The sequence below is a fragment of the Typopeltis vanoorti genome, chromosome 14, assembly GCF_054136105.1.
Source record: "Typopeltis vanoorti isolate ZY-2024b chromosome 14, IOZ_Tvanoo_1.0, whole genome shotgun sequence".
NCBI classification, from domain to species: Eukaryota; Metazoa; Arthropoda; class Arachnida; order Uropygi; family Thelyphonidae; genus Typopeltis; species Typopeltis vanoorti.
The window spans coordinates 96,589,834-96,607,548 of record NC_143562.1 but is presented as its reverse complement, the minus strand read 5'-3'; the positions used below and the strand labels follow the sequence as shown (position 1 = coordinate 96,607,548).

At 36.0% G+C, this 17,715-nt stretch overlaps 3 protein-coding genes and 1 pseudogene across 4 annotated transcripts in view; 2 read left to right on the top strand and 2 right to left on the bottom strand.

The window, feature by feature from the left end:
* Positions 1-88: 88 nt before the first annotated feature.
* LOC150099787 (uncharacterized) lies at positions 89-7,622 on the bottom strand. Its single transcript, XM_090403490.1, has 2 exons — positions 7,442-7,622; positions 89-783 (listed from the first exon to the last, which is right to left on the bottom strand). Exons 1-2 carry the CDS (start codon positions 7,620-7,622, stop codon positions 221-223), a joined length of 744 nt encoding a protein of 247 aa, XP_090259616.1. The 3' UTR covers positions 89-220.
* The window catches only part of LOC150099784 (phospholysine phosphohistidine inorganic pyrophosphate phosphatase-like), a 272,126-nt gene continuing 256,744 nt past the window's right edge, over positions 2,334-17,715 (bottom strand). The window contains exon 9 of the transcript XR_016549370.1: positions 2,334-2,352. The gene's annotated coding sequence lies outside the window, so the exon portion shown is untranslated. The remainder of the gene's footprint in view (positions 2,353-17,715) is intronic.
* Positions 5,173-17,715, top strand: part of LOC150099785 (uncharacterized) — an 83,086-nt gene continuing 70,543 nt past the window's right edge. Inside the window, exon 1 of one of the 2 annotated variants that reach the window (XM_090404113.1) lies at positions 5,173-5,271. The gene's annotated coding sequence lies outside the window, so the exon portion shown is untranslated. The remainder of the gene's footprint in view (positions 5,272-17,715) is intronic. The other variant, XM_090404111.1, reaches the window with a different exon arrangement.
* Positions 10,380-16,687, top strand: LOC150099786 (large ribosomal subunit protein eL42 pseudogene; annotated as a pseudogene).

Below are 17,715 nucleotides of genomic sequence, written 5' to 3'. Positions count from 1 at the left end.
TCTAGATATGTTGTGTTTGTGATATTGAGATGTTTACACGAAATAAGAATGAATTTATTATAACATTAATTAACTGAATCACCTTACATGATGAAATGTAATATTTTATTAGTACAAAGATATTTTAATAGCCATAGGTTTATCAAGGTAGGCTTAAAAAATAATTGCTTCGCTCAATAGAACCCGCCTCCTCTGCATTTCATACCATTCAAGTTCGACATTACAAAGATAATTTGCCTTTAGATAAAATGCTTTGAAGGCGTTCTCTTGCAGTGTTTTCCAAGGTGCTGACAATTTTATCTTTCGATTTCTGTGCGTAATGGTTCGCAATCAGTCTTAATGCCCAATTAAGTAGTTTGCCTACTCCAGTTGTTTTTGTGACTTTGAATCCAGAAAACTCTGTTACTCGAAATGACGTCAGCTTGATATCGAACCCGTTTGGATCAGCAATAACAACAGCAGCTACAACTACTTTGTCAACCTTGGCTTCCATCTTTCCTGAAATATGAAAAATACCTTTCTTGGCTTTGTAGTTAGTAGAAAATTGGATTCCGATTATAGACAGGCCTGTTGATCCATTCAGATACCCCTTTTTATCTGCTAAGAGGGTAGCATTTCCATCTCTGTAGATATTGGCAAGACCGTACACTGTACCATTCCACGTATTTATGGCATCTTCGTTCATATCATCTACGTGGATAGGATCAAGTTTACTTTTAGTTTCAGAGTCATTTCTTAAGTTGGTCAGCACCTGGTCTATAAAGTTGTTTGCGTTTCCACTTTCTGAAAGATAGAAAATTCACTATAAAAAATTCATTATGTGATTTCATAATGTTGTAATATGCAAAAGATATACATTTAGTCAGAATAATACAGAGTACAGTTTCTTTTCAAGCAACTTTTTAGAGGGAAAAGAATAATAAACTTAATGTTTTATTATTATTATTGATATGATGTTGCCATTAGTACTAAAAACACCAAAATATATACTAACTTGAATCTTCAAGTAAGAAAGGTATTATACCATTGCTGTCTTCACCGTGCCTCTTTTTAACCAGTGATTTCAGTTTGTTTGTAATGCTAAAAGTGGCCATCACAAAACGTAGATATTTCAGTCAGCTGCAGTCTGTTGGTTGTTAAAATGCCTGCAATATTATTCGGCTATCATTTCTTGGAATGTGTAATTCTTAACAGGGTTATAATTTACAAGTGCTGAAGAAAATCTTCATTTTATTTATTTGGTGAAGGAGTTTGTATGCTGCAATTTCTTGGAATATATTGCAGCCACAATAACACAGATATTGGTAAGGCGATCCAAATAGGCTAGTGGGAAAATGTCAAGATATTTGACTAAGAGTGATGTACCATGTATGGATTGAGGGAAAGCATATTGGTATTAGATACCCGTCTGAAGTGCTTGTAAAACGCATGGTTATTGCAGAGAAAGTAGAATTTGGTTCTGCAGGTCAGTACTCGTAAAAGTTGACACCAGTTGCTGTTGGTTTCTATAGGCTCATCATTTCTCCACAGGAAAATGGAAGAACGTTGGACATTATATCCGACTTCGATTCAAAGAAGTATGCATAAGGGTTGTATGGTGGAAATAGAAGTGAACCAGAGAGAGAGAGAGATCCAGGAGGGAGAAAGGATAATTTTTCCGAATATCTTCTGAAGAGCACGTATAATTTTAAGGGATATTTTTAACACTAGTTTTGAGCACTTCGAATTTTTAAGTAGAAGGTGAAGATATGATGGATTTGTGATAATTATTGGCTTGAGCAGATTAGCAATGGATAAAGGAATGAGACATCTACCAATCATAATTAACTCTACTAATTCATTTTATGAATTACTATCTTTTGTCTGATTCGATGAATTTTTCTCTGACCATACTATTAAGTGCCTCCCTAGTGCAGTTAGACGTATGATAGGATGTGATCTTTGGTTGGAAGAGACTGGATTCCATTCTCGTCGCTGACATGATGTACTTCAGCCGGTGGGACTTTTATTCCGACTGGCTAAAGTTCACTCAAAGTGAATTTAGCCAGTCGGAATAAAAGTGGGTCCTCTTTTATTCCGACTTGTCTGTTTGGTATGGGAACATTTATGCTTACGAGTCTACATACCGGAATTCTGAACTAAGGATAGAAGAAAAGTCTGGAAGCTGAATGAGGAAGCATAATAAGTCTGCATTAATGTTTCTATATAACTGATCACTTTCTTTATGAGTAACCAAGAAGTATTTATATACCATCGGACTACATAATAGATGTTATACGTACCTCCACAACAAAGTTCCAGCAGCATCAAAGCAACAATAAACACACTCAACAGTTTCATTCCTACTGGATCCTATAAAACAAAATATTTTAGTCTTGCTGTGTCGTTAATATTTTCTAGAAACCTTATTTTTATTATCAATTAGAATTGAATTTAAAAAAATGCGCAAGGACATCGGTAGAAGTAAAGGTACATATATAAGGGACACGTCAATTTGCACCACTACTTATTAAAATGACACTCTCAGCAGAATTTCAAACGTGATAACAAGAGTTTACATGTTAAGTGACTGTTGCAGGGGTCATTAAACCGCAAAAACTGGACTTTTGTCGACTGGAGTAGCGTAACAAAAATCTCTTAATTTTTTGATGCTATCCAGAAGATGTTTGAAATGGTTGCGCCAAAGCAGCTAAGACTATGAGGCAAGTGTATCGTCATCATTATCATCACTAGTACTTAGAAAGCCTTTACGATGTGCAACCGATTAAGTGTCTGTGGCTTTCATGACATTAATTTTATTAGGATAAAGTGATTAGCTTTATGTCTGTTGAAAGTAATGGCTGGAAATTACTGCCATTTGCCTGTTCTGCTTATGAGACTAAGTCACCTTCAGATGAAAGCCATTGTAAAGTCTTAGGTTCGAATCCATGTCTTTCCAACTAAAAAATCATCGTCAGTACTAAATGGATCACGAGTTTCTATCCAGAAGAGGTCTGGCTCCTGATTAACGATTCCTCTCCCATTCCTACAATTTTCGCAGCTGTTCAGTTTGTGCCTTTTCTGTAGGCATTTTAAAAGGCATTATTTAGGCTGAAGTGGCCCCATCCATTTACAATCCAGCTTCAGACATTGAACCAACTTCCTGCCCTTCTCTTTCATTCCATCCACCTCAATTCTCCGTGACGTTCTTAATCATTATGCGTCCCACGAACTGCACCCCTCCATCTGTTCAAAAAACACACGAAGTTCCTTTTTTCTCCTTAACCACTTTCTCACACATGGCAGCTGTTGTAGGTTTTATAAAAACAGTCATATATATATATATATATATATATATAATTTTTTATTTTTTATTTATTTTTTATTTATTTATTTTTTTTTTTTCAAATAAAGGAGAAATTGGGAAATCCATGTGAAATATGAAGTGGCTAATTCTTTAATTCAGGAAACTAAAGATAAAATAAATAGTGGCATAAAGATAAATGGTGAGCAAGTCATGTGTATAAGATTTACTGATGACATAGCCCTTGTAGCAGAAAACAGAAGAACGTTAAAAACAATGCTAGAATTACTTAATAATAACCTTGAAAAATATAAAATGAAAATCAACAGAGATAAGACTAAAATCATTGTTACAGGCAAAATCCCTATCAATACAGAGCATATAGACATCAGCGGGGATAAAACAAGTGAAAAGCTTTAAATATTTAGGAAGCCTAATAACAGAAGATGGCAGAACAAGAGAAGACATAAGATCAAGAATAAACAACGCAAAAACCCAATTCTCTAAGATGAAAAGCATTTTAACAGGAAACCTCGACCTACAATTGAAAAAAAAAATTAGTAAAGACATTGATATGGAGCATTGCACTGTATGGATGTGAAACCTGGATTCTAGGCAGAGAAGATGTAAGAAGATTGGAGGCTTTTGAAATGTGGTGCTGGCGGCGCATGAACAAAATAAAATGGACAGAAAAAAATCAAACCAACAAGTCCTGAGAGAGAGAGAAACGAAACAAGAACTCTAATAAAATCGATCAAAATTAGAAGGGATAGGTGGTTTGGACATATACGACATGATGGACTTGTGAAAAGAATAACTGAAGGCAAAATACAGGGGAAAAGAAGAAAAGGCAGACCAAGGAAAAGCTTTCTTGACCAAGTCAAAGACGGGTTTGAGGAGTTACCAGGAGGTTAAGAAGAAAGCCAATGACTTAGCGGAATGGAGGAAATTGCTGCTGAGCTACCAGTCCCAAGACTGATGCAACTGATGATGAATTCTTTAATAAGCCATACTTATGGGTAGGTGAATGCACTTGTCTCATCAAATTGTTGCTCAGAAATTCCATCCCACATCTCCTTAGACTGTTCCTGCAGAGTGATAAGGTTATTCAACAGCTCATCTGTTGAATAAAATAATCTTTACCACCACTATCATCCTAACAGTCCAGTATGTCATTAGATTTGTCTCATATATTGTCCAGCAGACTGTGGAGTAGTCATTTTAAATCTATCTCGAACTAAAAAAAAAATGTTGAAAATGTTTATTAGTTCATCGGTATCGAAAGAAAATTATCTGGAATCCAAGCGCGATTTCAGCAGCTTCAAATTTCCAATAAATATGGCGATGGCATCATAGTGATGAATGAAGTTCCTGTATGTCAACTAGTTGTGCCAATGTCTCATGCGTCGCTTTACTCCTACAGCATGCCAGAGAATGATATTTTAACGCTGGTGGTTAAGAGAATAACTCTGATGTCTAACATGGTCAATTCAATCTTCTTTTGCTGATTGTGTCAAATTTTATCCAATATATTCAATACTAAATCGTCCAGAACCATGTGAGTGAAGGCAGACGATTTGGTTGTTGGATATGTTGAATAAAATTTTACACAACCAGGAAGAGAACATTGAGTTGGATCGTGTTTAGACAGCAGAGTTATTCCAAGTAGATTCCATAAATCACGAATTTTTATTTTTTTATTCTCTCTCAAAGAATATTTGCTCTTCATTCTTCCACTTCCCTTTTGGACGTCCAATACATCGCTAGAAAATTAATATTAATATCGTATTCAGCATAGAAATTTTCTAGAATTTTTTTTTTTTTCAGTAAACATTCAGAGTAACAATAATACTAACTAAACATGCTACCACTAGAAGGCAGCCGTGGCAATATGCTCAAGCAGATGATTATGAGTGCCTTTTACTATTTGTCATGTTCTGAAATTGTAAGAATGAAAATCCTTACGGATAACTGAACTCTGTTTTTAGGTATGTGACAATTTACATTTAAGTGCATTTTTAGATGTTATTGCAATTTTTATGAAGTTTCATTTTCGTCTGCTTTCCGCAACTAAATTAATTCTAGCTTTAGGCAATTCGACTGCGAAAATTACTGTTGTTGCTTAAAGAGTTTAATTTCGTTTTACTTTATCAAAGTACATATTTTAAAGCAATAATTAATTCTATGACAATCTCATTTATACACTTTCTTGCTGGTTCGTTTAGATATAATCGTTCAGGTAGCAACGCATTCATTAGTATTCGGTAAGCAGAATATACCATTGCCCCAATCAGGTGTGACGAGCTTTCACAAAATTTTCTTGCCAGCTTCTAAAAAGCAGGCACTCAGGTGTTGCTAAACTGTCAGCATAGATGCTAAAAGATTTCTTCGCCGTCACTATCAATACCACCTAGACACCTTTAAAAAGGTTTAGTGAATCCTCCTAAGATTTATTTGTACGAATTTTGATGTCCTATTTTCATTTTTTTAAATTTTTTATGGACATTAACATCTTGCTTCTACCTTGACGAGTGTGCTGCAAGAAAAAATAAGCAACCATTCGTCCGAGAAGTGACATTCTCATGTGGATGATGTCATCTCATGACAGAGGATATATGACAGATAATGACAGAGGAGCGAAATGCAAGAAAGAAATGAGAAAAAATAAATTATTTCAGTATTTTTACTAATAAGATACACGAACATATACAGTTTGTTTGTACACAGTTAGTAAAATACGTAAATGATTTAAAGAAGAAATTATCTTTTTAAGAAACGAGAAAAACTGCTAGTTCCGTAAAGGTAGTTCATTTCCGCTATGGTCGCTGACGTGACTACGATTTATCGTCTCACATTAAGTTTTCATCTATAGCACTGTTTCTCAAACTTCAGATATCCGCGAACAATTTTCATTATTACCAAGTACCCCCCTTATCAAAATAATAATAAATAAAAAGTATATTTCATTGTAAATGTCTATTTTATATGTTCATATAAACAAAAAATATGATTTATTTTTAATAGAACAAAATTTGGAATAGGTTCCTCTTCATTTCCCGTCCATGAATTACATTTCAAGTAATTCATCTGCGCGCGCGCGCGCGCACACACACACTACCTAGGAAGATTTTTCATCTTCTTCCTAGTTGGTTCTCTAGAGATGTCAGACGACACACCCTTATCAATTCCATTTGATCCAAATACAATATCTGTTTTTTTTGTTGCTTACAGCTACTTGTATCTGCTATATTGCCCTCTTTTGTTCGTTTTATAAATCCACTCTTTAACCAATGATCCATACTTAATAATTTGAAAGCTAAAAAAAATATTGTATTTACTCGTATAACTCGCACTTTTTTCCCAAAATTAATGTTCACGACGGGGTGGTGTCAAGAAATCCATATGGTTTCGCTCGAGTCTAAACAGCAGTTTCTGTTAGAGGGGAGATGTGATTCATTAGTTAGTGCCGTTTTTTTCCCAGTCGTCTCTAATTGCACTATTTGTTGAGAAATATATTACACAGACCGCAAATGTCCCTGTACCTTATTGAGTGATACAATAAAACTACTTGTTTTTCTTGCGTCTTCAGTATAGTGAAGGGCGTGTTGTTTACCGCAGGGAACGAGTTACTATCGCCTGGACATGAACATCGTGGCGATAGTAACTCGCAGTTTGCATAGGAGAATTCATACATAATATGTAATTTATTGAGAAATATATACATTTAAATTAATTCTTTTTTTTCTTAATAATGATTGCATGTGTTTAATGATGCATAGCCAAAAATAGCCACGTATCACCCTGGGGGGGGGGGAGTGGGCAAACTGCGGCTCGCGAGCCGCATGCGTCTTCCAAAGCTACTCTGCCGCTTCCGAGACAATATTGGTTTTCATTGTCATTTTTCCTTAAGTTTTATATTAATAATCTACAGTAGTATAGTATGTACCAGTATTAGAATATTTTATTTTGTAAATGCTTTAAAGATAAGTAAAAAACTGATATTTTGAAACTTTAAATTTTTAGCTTTTAAATGGTACCGGTCAAAAGGGTTGTTAACGTGAATGTTATTATCTTATTTGGTTATAGAATGGGTTTCGACATTTAATGGCCTGTGTCGCTCCCGCCAAAAGTTCCAAAAGTGACTATATGATCGCTTACCCACCGCCTCCGTTGCAGAAAATAATATTTTCTGCCGCTCTCGAACATTCAAAAATGTATTAAAAGTATTATATGTGGCTCTTATTACTGAAGAACTTTCCCGTCCCTGATCTATAGGCTTATTAGGTTCAGATGAGTTCCCTTTTAGTCCACTTAGAGTCCCACAAGTGCTTTTGTTCATTTCAGCTGATAGATAAAATGGATTCAAGCCACACGGTGATATACTACTACGAGATAAGATTTACTTAAGATGAGGTGGACATTTTAACTCACTACCAAGTAAAAAACTTGGTACAGCATTTTTTTTTTTTTTTTTATTAATTCGGTAAATACCAACTGTAATCATAATTCAGATACTAATCCGTTCTTGTTGAAGATAACTGAACATGTTACCGCTCACACTGGGAATAATCCACTGGACTTCTAATACTACCCATTAATCCAAACGTTTGTCCAAGCAACTCAGTTTCTGTTAGAAAGCAAACTTGCAATTATCTTTTGGTTCCAGATGGCCAGCGGCGTTTTCTGTAACCCATACTTTCAGAATTAATGTCTTTACTGTTGTAGAATGGTTACTTTTTCTTCTTTTTTTTTTTTTTTTTTAACTCCTCTTACTCCTTTCGATGGGTAGTTTTGCATTATAGAGAATCAATTTTCTTTAGCTAATATTTCATTACGGAAGCACTCATGCGATGTATAAAGAGAATACAGTTGATCCCCGCAGATAGTACCGAACCCAATATATTATATACTATGTTTTTTTCCTATACATACATACCTATAATAAAGCTTAATTTATAAATTAGGTACAGTAAGAGATTAACAACAATAATAATAAAATAGAGCAGTTATAACAGCATACTGTAATAAGTTATCTGAATGTGAATGGAATGTTAGCAACCTCCGCATACGTTTATTATTATTTATGAAATCGAAAACTTTCACCTTTTCACTTAAAAGGAAGCACAGCTGCCAGCATCACTACTCTTGCGCTTTCGGGCAATTAAGTAAAATAAGGGTTACTTGGACACAAGCACTGCGATACCGTAACATTCGATCTGATAACCAAGAACTACTCAGATTTTGGAATTTTCCATTTAATATTTTCGGACCGGGGTTGACTGCGGATAAGGGGGAATTACGGTATACCATTTATTAGAACGACTGTATTTTGATCTGGATGTAATCTAAGTTTCCAAAAAGGCGAACAACTCCACAAATCTGTACCTATTACGCCTATCGGTTACATGTGTGCTCTCCGGCCAATCTGTGGGATAAAAGCCCATGTCGCCTTCTCATAAGGCTTTAAGTCAAAATATTTAGTCTTATGTTAAGCAGTAGTAAATCGAAGCATAGTTCTCGACAAACTTAATTAGCGAGTGGGTTTGAGATATTCCCTGAAGTGACCCAGCGGTTAACTTTTGGAGTGATATTTCTTTTTTTGCAATTCGTTCTGTTGCCCTTTCATCTGTAAGACGACTACGTTTATAGTTAATCTAATATTTAGGCACTAAAAGAAACGTGATTTTATCTTGTTGTTGGTTTCATTAGCGCACCCAGGGAGGGGGGAAGGGACCATTCCCCCCAAAAGAAAAAGGAAAAAACACTAGAAAAATTTCCAAAAATATTTTCCTAATTAAAATTATTTTTTTTAATTTATTTTGTGTCTTCTATTTCTATGCTAATTATGAATTAGCGATCACATAAGGTGGGAATACCCTACAGCACTCGGGAATCCTGGCCGCTGTGAACGCAAAGCGAATGAAGTAGTGCTCGGGCGCTACTTCGTTTGCCCGAGCCGGGCCAGAGGAGATCACGGGTATCGTGTATTGGCGATCACTGCAGATGCTCAGTCATAGCTCGTATGCAATGCGTAGTGTGTATTCTCAAATCGTCTACTCAACTCGCCCCCCCCCCCCCCAAGATTAAATCTTGAGTGCGCCACTGGTTGGTTTTATATTACTTTCGCTGCTAATATTTTAGCAAATCAGCTGACATAACGTGTTGCATATTATATGCATTTTATCCATCTAATATATCTGTTTCTGATGAGTGGGATTTTTAGAACACGTGACCAGAAGTTGATTGGTTAGGATTGCCAGATTTTGAAAAACCAAATACGAGACAATTTTGGTGAGTTGGTTTTAGAAAATAAAAAATAAATCTGGTATTTGGTTTTACAAAATAAGTATCATACTTTTGGAACTGGAACTCGAAATGCTCAATTTGTGTTAATGTGTTGTGTAATATCCGAACCTCCCATGTGCAACTAAACGTTTGTCTACAGATTTTGCATTCAACTTCGTTATGTTTTCCTTTTGCAATAAAATTCCATTCTTTCGAATAATCATCGTTAAAAACGCACTTTCCTTTTGGCATTGTTAAGGGCTTAATGAAAGAAACAAAATTTAATTTACCTTTGTATAATTAATAAAGAATTAATTTATCTTTAATTATATATTTTATGTATTAACCAAATATCGTACCTTCGAAAAAGGCGAAATATTATTATTTTTAATAATTATTGAAATAACATCCACGCACTCTACCGATACCGCACCGCACAATGTCCAAATAAGAACTGTTTGCAAATAAGCAGATGCAATATATCTACAGAATTATAAATAAAATGCTTAAACTAAATAAAAAGCGACCAATCAAAGGGACCGTCGCCGCCAAGCCACTACCATAAACTGTAAACACAATTAATTTCCTCGAATCCTCAGTTTTTATGGCTGACAAATCAATTTAAGTTGGATTATTCGAAAAGAATATTGAAAATTATAATTGCTTAAGATAATATTTATAATATCATATTTTCATTAAAATACGGGACATTAGGCTGTCCCTACAAGTACAATACGGGATAGCAAAATTCGACGTAAAATACGGGACGTCTGGCAAGCCTATTGGTTACAGTATTCATTCCCTTTGTAACATGTTTCGAATACATGCGGAGAGCCAGCACCGTTTTACGCGTGTGTTGTTGAGCGCAATATTTACGCCAATACAAATAATTGTAGTCAGAATTCATTTTCATGCACTACATATACTTACCATACCAAAACGTACCATTAGATCCTTTGAAGCCGGTTCATCAATATGGATTTCTTTTAGCAGAAAGTAGAATGCATATATACTCTAAGACCGGTGCTCTTAAGTTTCGTGGGAAGCGGTACGTATGTATTGCAAAACATGGTTTTACAGATCGTTAGCTATCTATGTTAACCTAACCAGTTAATATTGCATACTTGGTTAAAAAAAAAAAAAAAAAAAAAGGCCAACAAGGTAATAGTAGTACAGCAGTTTTTTTCAGATCGCTGGTAGTTCCTCTCCCGCCTATTTCTGATAGCCATTTGAAACATACATATCGGTTTGAGGAGCAAAGTAGTGTTTTCGTGTTATTCAGAATGAAAACTGTTCGATGTACAGATGTTGTTTTGCTTCCAGAGCACTTGGAATTAAGAAAGACTATGATCGATGCCCAGGCCGTATAGAAGGAAGGGTTATCAAGAATCTGGGAGAAATTATTGATATGAGACCTAATACAGAAAGTGGGGAAACCAGATCATGATTATTTCCCCCCCCCCATATGTGGTTCCCACCCGCGAAAGTTTGTAAACCTATAATACATTAATACCATGGATGGGTTAAGGATTTTTATTCAATTTTTAATAATTTTTTTTTTTTTTTTTTTTTTTTTTTAACCTGGTCCAGAAACAAATCAAACATGGAACTTTTTCAAACCACTTCAGGCCTCCAATAAGCGGAACGGCGGTCTCACACCGGGCGATGAAATTCATTTACCACATAAATTACATACACCCATGCCCAAGGTGGAATTCTAACCCGCAGCATGTTGGTTGGAGAGCCGATATGCTAACTACTCGGCCAACAAGTCAGGCAAATGATGAGAGCAATGGTAAGAATCTGTAAGTAAAAAGCGACTAAGTCAGGCACCGTGTGTTAATGATGTGAATGTGCATAAAGCCGAGATGCTTGTGTGTTCGTCCGATTCAGACATACGCAAGTATGTGCAAGGATGTATGCATAAGTGAAAGAGACAAATAGAGATCTATCATACAAACTGTCCAACTGGTTCGTGCGGACTGCATGAATATGCGTGTATAGTGAGTATACGAAATCTGGACGTAAAAAGCGACTAAGTCAGGCACCTTTGTGAATGTGCATAGCGGAGATGATTGTGCCGAAATTCATAAGAATATTTTGGAAAGTTAGAGCTCGCATACAGAGATGAGTTGACAGAGAATCTATACTTAGCCAAGAACAACATGGGTTTACTAAAGGAAGCTCATATTTGAGTAACTTGCTCACAATTTATAATAATGGTATGGTTGATATGGTTGCAGGATATGGAATTAGTTTATGAATTATTAGCTTGGATAATGTGATTGCTGAATAACAATTTACCGGCCTGGTTGGCCTACTTCTGTACAAATGGCAGAAGAGTCTGGAAGAAAGAGGTTGAGTTTGTTGTGTCAACCTTAATGAAACCTGGCTCTGAGGCAAATATACTAACTGGTATCAGTAAACTGTAAACTAACTGGTGTCGATAAAAAAAAGATAGAAGGGATGAGTGTTCTACTAATAATATTTGTAGCTAGGATGGAAAGCAGTGAGTTTAAAGCTATTTGATGTGAGGGTGAGTCTAAGGTCAAATACATGGTAGGGTGTTGTTACAGATCAGTTGTTGGTGACGATGAAATGCATCGACAAATCAACTTGATAGATGGTAATCATAGATGATTTTAAATATACACAAACATGAATTGGGTACCGAAAATATCTCATGAGAAGAATGAAGCCAAATTTATTGAACTATTGCAAGATAACTTCCTCAAGCATTGTATGACACAGAGAAGTCGAGGTCAAAGAGTGTTGGCCTGATTACAGTGTCTGGGGGGGGGGTTCAATTGAAGACGCGACTGTTCTTCCTCCGGTAAGTTAAAGTGATAAGTAATCGTGCTGTATTAACCTAGGAAATGACTAAGTACTGTATATGGATGTTCCATTAAGAAAATATTACATTTTAAACTAATAAGAAACATATTATGAACAACTGAGGAGAACACCAGATTCTGTTGTATGGTATTAATTGTTGGATGGGAATCATTAAGAACGGTGCAATATCGGAATATGTCCCTAGAGTTAGAAAAATAAATAAGAAAGGAGTGAAATCTTATTAAACAAGAGATTCGTAAGAAAAAGATGACGTGGAAGGAATACTGTGCAGATTAGTAAAAAAAAAATATAATAAAATTAGTAAGAATAGTACAAATATTGTATCGAACGCTACCGCTATGGGGAAAAAAAAAAAAAAAAAGAATAACTCTCCTGAATGCGAATGGCAGGCGCATTGTTCGCACGAGTGCCCATTTTGCTAAGAACTGTCAATAGCCTGAGTTCAGTGTTACTTCTAAACTGGATAAAGAAACTCGGGTGTATTATCAGGGGGTAGAGTTGCATGAAATGAATAAAGAATTCGGCAGTAGGAGCTAATAGGAAACAACATGGGTGTTAAGTGCTCAGCTGAACTAACTGTGCCTTTTGAATGACTATATTTCTCAGCACAGGGAAGATTCCACAGGAGTGGAAATAATGCATGATACCGATTATATGCAGTGGTGGTGGTGAAGACTGATTTGTTTACTTATAGACATAGAAATCTCTGTAGTGGCGAATATTTTGGAAAGTTAGAGCTCACATACAGAGATGAGTTGACAGAGAATCTATACTTAGCAAAGAACAACATGGGTTTACTAAAGGAAGCTCATATTTGAGTAACTTGCTCACAGTTTATAATAATGGTATGGTTGAGTTACAGCGGAGTAATGGATACACCATAATACTTTTGTATTTTCCGATGGCTTTTGATAAGACACACCGTGGAAGGCTGTTGCACAAGTTGCAGGATATGGAATTAGTTTATGAACTATTAGCTTAGATAAAATGATGGCTGAATAACAATTGACCGGCCTGGTTGGCCGAGCGGTTAGCGTATCCGCTCTCCAGCCAAAAGGCTGCGGATTCGAATCCCCGCTGTGGGCATGGATGTTTGTGATTGTCTGTGAAAATACTAGTGGTGGGGTAGATGGCGTTAGTGTAGATGGTATTTGCTGTTCGTTGTAGTTGATGGATTGAGTGGTAGAGACAGAGAGCTGTAGAGTAGGTGTCCTCCTCGATGAGTCTAGACTCCCTGGAGGGATCACGTAATAATAATAATAATAAATATGGAGCGCTGGAGTCTGCAAGATTTAAGGGAACCAGTGGTGTACCGCAAAGACCTATCCATAGGCAATTATTATTCAATCTTTACATCCATTGACAGGTGATATGCAACTGTTTGCTGATGATGCAAACATAGGCAGGATAATCAGAAATGAGGCTGATATGTAATACTTGCAAAATGACTGGAAGTTCATTGTTAGTAAATGTAAAGTTGACCACTTTGGTGTAATGAGATATCCAATATTATGTGATATTGGTGGGATTATATTTGGAAGCTAGGAGGGATCTTGGAGTTTTAGTTGATAGGAAGTCGAAGTTCAGGGTCATATAAAGATTGTAAATTGTGCAATGCTGAATGGAACATTGACATATAAGAAAGTCATTTTGCCTGTTTATAAAGCCTTGATACGACCTCACCTGGACATCTTTAACACGCTTCTTTTGCACTCTCTCCATTGTATTTGCATCACCCGGGCTGTGGAATGTATATAATGATAACAGATTGAGAATTTGTGGATTGCAGACTAGCAAAAAGGAGAAAGAGGGAGTGATATGATTGTGATCTACAAACTTTGATGGAATTTTTCATTTTATGGTGGTGAGGAGAGGACATTCAAGCAAACTGATAATGAATGCAGTCAGGAAAAGAGTGAGAGCTAGATTTCTCCCTCTCTTAGAGTGGTGCGTGATTGGAATGGCTTACCTTTTGAATGTAGTGATGCAGGCAGTAGGAATGAACTCAAGAAAAGGTATGATAACTGGTGCAGGTTATGTGGCCTCCCTGAATGAGTCCCTGACTCCTTGAGGGTCTCAGGTAATAATAAACCAGCAATGAAACTCAACGTATGTAGTTTAAAAAAAATCAAATATGTTGTAGTACTAAATTTTTGCCATTCTTCCCATGAACGATGCGAAACTTGTACTACGTAAGGTGGATTGTTCAAATCTACCTCGAAAGAAATGTCTTGTAGGTAGTAGATGGTTTGCATCGTCTGACAATGACTTCGCTTACTGTAAGCATGAAGCGATTTAGTTTACAGTTTTTATTTTCGGATTACCTAATCCTCTGCATCACGATACTAATGTGAAGCACACCCACATTAAAAAAAAAAAGTGGAAGGATTAAATTTAAATAAGGTGGGAACCCTGCATTTGAGACCGAACACGTTTATGACATTACGTGTCTCCATTAGGTAATGGTGGTGGTTATGGCGGCGACGCACTGAACGATGAGGATCATCTATTTTCATTTTAATTTTTATACAACTAGCATATATAACAATCTATGCTAGTTTTATACAACTAGCATAGATTGTTATACTTGAAAGAATTAAATCATGTTGAGATGCGAATTCACAGCTAAGTTACTTTAACCGCAACTGAAGCTTCCGAAAACTTTTCTTTATTCAGGCACTAGCCCAATTTTTTTAAGGTAATCCCCTACGAGTAGATTTCCATTTTTAATGATTAACTAGATACCCGTAGACTTTTTTTAGTCATTAAAATTGGCCGAGATCTTCAGGAAGATATTTAACACAAACAAAAATCAACAAAATTCCACCGTTTCCCAGCAGCCGTTAGTTACTTCTATAAATTGAAAAATACTGGATTGGTAGTTGAATCATGTGTATCATTAAGCACATCATGCGCAGTCAATACATTGTCATTGTTGTATAAACTCTGTGATTGCTGGCATAAGAGACGTCGTGAATATGACATACTAATTAATATCTTCTAGATGTCATGAGGTATATAACATAACTCTTGGTTTCTATTTAGTGTGTCATGTGAGCAAATGACCTCGGAAGACTTCTTGAACAATCTGAAATTATTTTCTTCTAAGTAAGACGTGGAAGGGAGCGTGCCAATTTACTGTGTGACGATCTTGAAGATGGTGTCAGCCATATAGGCAGCGAAACATGTTGGAAAAACATTCAGTTTTAATGATCAATCAAAATCAGTTTAAATAGTCAGTCGGCCTTTAATGATTAACCAGTTAAACCTGGTTAATCATTAAAAGTTAGTAGCACAGTTTTATCAATACAAAAGTCGGAATGGCTTTTGTGTGCATCTCACTATCTGAATATCGTAACTTTCATCTCTTAATTATCGATATATATTACGATTAATTTTAAAATATTTCTTGGCTTATATAAAACATCACTGAAATTCATTCCCCAAATATGATTTTGAGTAGCAAAAAGGTAATTAGAACTACCCCTTTTCCCGGCTGGTTTGTCTGATCAGTTTGTTGATGTAGATTTAGCACATTTTAAACCTAGCTGCTCGCCCGAATATTAATACACTGTTTTCAAGGACAGTTTGCACGTTTACTGAAAGGGCTTGCACGTTTGCTAGTTTCATATGGAGGTAGCAGGGATTTTCATATTGGAAACTTGCGTTCCACTAAACAGGCAAACGGGCCTGAAAAAATCGCGCACCTAACAGACGTAATAAACTGGTCTCGTAGCCATGGCTGCTTCGGTTATAATTCCAAACAAAACAGCCAACCGAGGTAGAGGAAACCTAATAAAGTTTCTCACATCACGTACAGGATTTGGATCGTCTCTTTCTTATCCTAAGCAAGTGATGAGTATGGCAAGCACACAACCACAGTGAACGTGTACATTGAACGATGCAATTAAAGTTGCCTTCAATGCATCTTCTTTTATGACTTATTCTGCCTTGCCTTCGTTTACTTCTTTGTCTGGCGCACCTTTTGTAAAGGAAAGTGCAAAAAAAAAAAAAAAACATACTGTTCACAAAGTGACACAGTATAAAAAAAAAGGATTCTCCTTATGCTCAGGCAAAAGGAGTTCTATAGGAAACAGTAAGGATATTGAAGACAGACTTATTTAGCCTATATTTAGAAAGAAGATTGTGTTGAGAATGGAATGTACAGAATGCAAATATAGGAAGCAGTTACCTGTTAAGAGATGCAAGCATTTTGAAATTGGTGGGGATAAGAAGCGAAAAGAACAAATAATACAGTTCTAATGTTGAGGAATAATTGTCCCATTGTATAGCTTTTGCTGAAGATATTAAATAGCTTTTTCTTGTTTGTTTGTTGTCTGTCCACTCCTTTACATGACATATTTCCTGTTTTTGCAACTTGCGAAATGTTTGAATACTCCGGATACTGTAATTATTCCATCTATTTGGCACTCACTTTCAGTAATAATGCATGGCTTTGGATAGAATGCACGAGAAAATAATCTCGAATGCAATAGGAGATGATAAAGCAAAATATACTTGATGTTGTGCATGTTTCCGGAGATAGACTATTCCATGTGTTATTACCAACCCAGTCACCGTCACATGTAGAGCCGCCGCTCGAGGAAGTAGAAAGTAAAATGTTGTTGCTATTTAAAAATAATAATGTCGTGGGGGTTTAGTGTAAAGAAAACTCCATTTAATAACTAAGACCATAACCATAATCCACTAACAGTCACTCCCAATAGTATACGGTTACTTTGGGCGTGCTTTCTTAAATATGATCAGGTAGGCAGGCAAGCACAAGAAAGCTAATCTTCATCTCCTGGTGCGAGACCACCATCCTTTTTATTGGAGGCCTGAAGTGGCCTCCAATAAACATAAAGTGGTGGTCTCGAAAAAGTTTCGTGCTTGGTCTCTAAAACAGGGTTGCCGGATTGTGTAAAAAAATAAATGAAAAATACAAATATAAAATTAATAATAAAAAAAAAAAAAAACTGCAAAAATTTTTCGCCCATCCACGGTATAAATGTGCTATAGATTTAAAAACCTTTCGACGGTGGGAATGACGTAAAAATCTGGATTGGACACATTCTGATAGGCGGCTGTCTACCTAGGGCATTGACTCTCTCACACAGGCATTGTTAACAGATGACTCTCCTCCATCATAATTGATACAAATTCAGATAAGGCCTTCTACACCAACCAAATATGAATAAACGTGCCTACCAATCTCCTATTTCTGGAAAGTGATTATTAGAAATCACCACATCTGATTTGGACGGTCTGCAACACATGTTTTATTTTATTTA

Excerpts from the sequence above, each read along its gene's own strand:
- LOC150099787 (XM_090403490.1), bottom strand. The coding sequence starts at position 7,622 with ATGAACAAAAGCACTTGTGGGACTCTAAGTGGACTAAAAGGGAACTCA. Across the intron at positions 784-7,441 it reads TTCTGCAACGGAGGCGGTGG|AAAGTGGAAACGCAAACAAC; the intron begins GTAAGCGATCAT and ends TCTATCTTTCAG.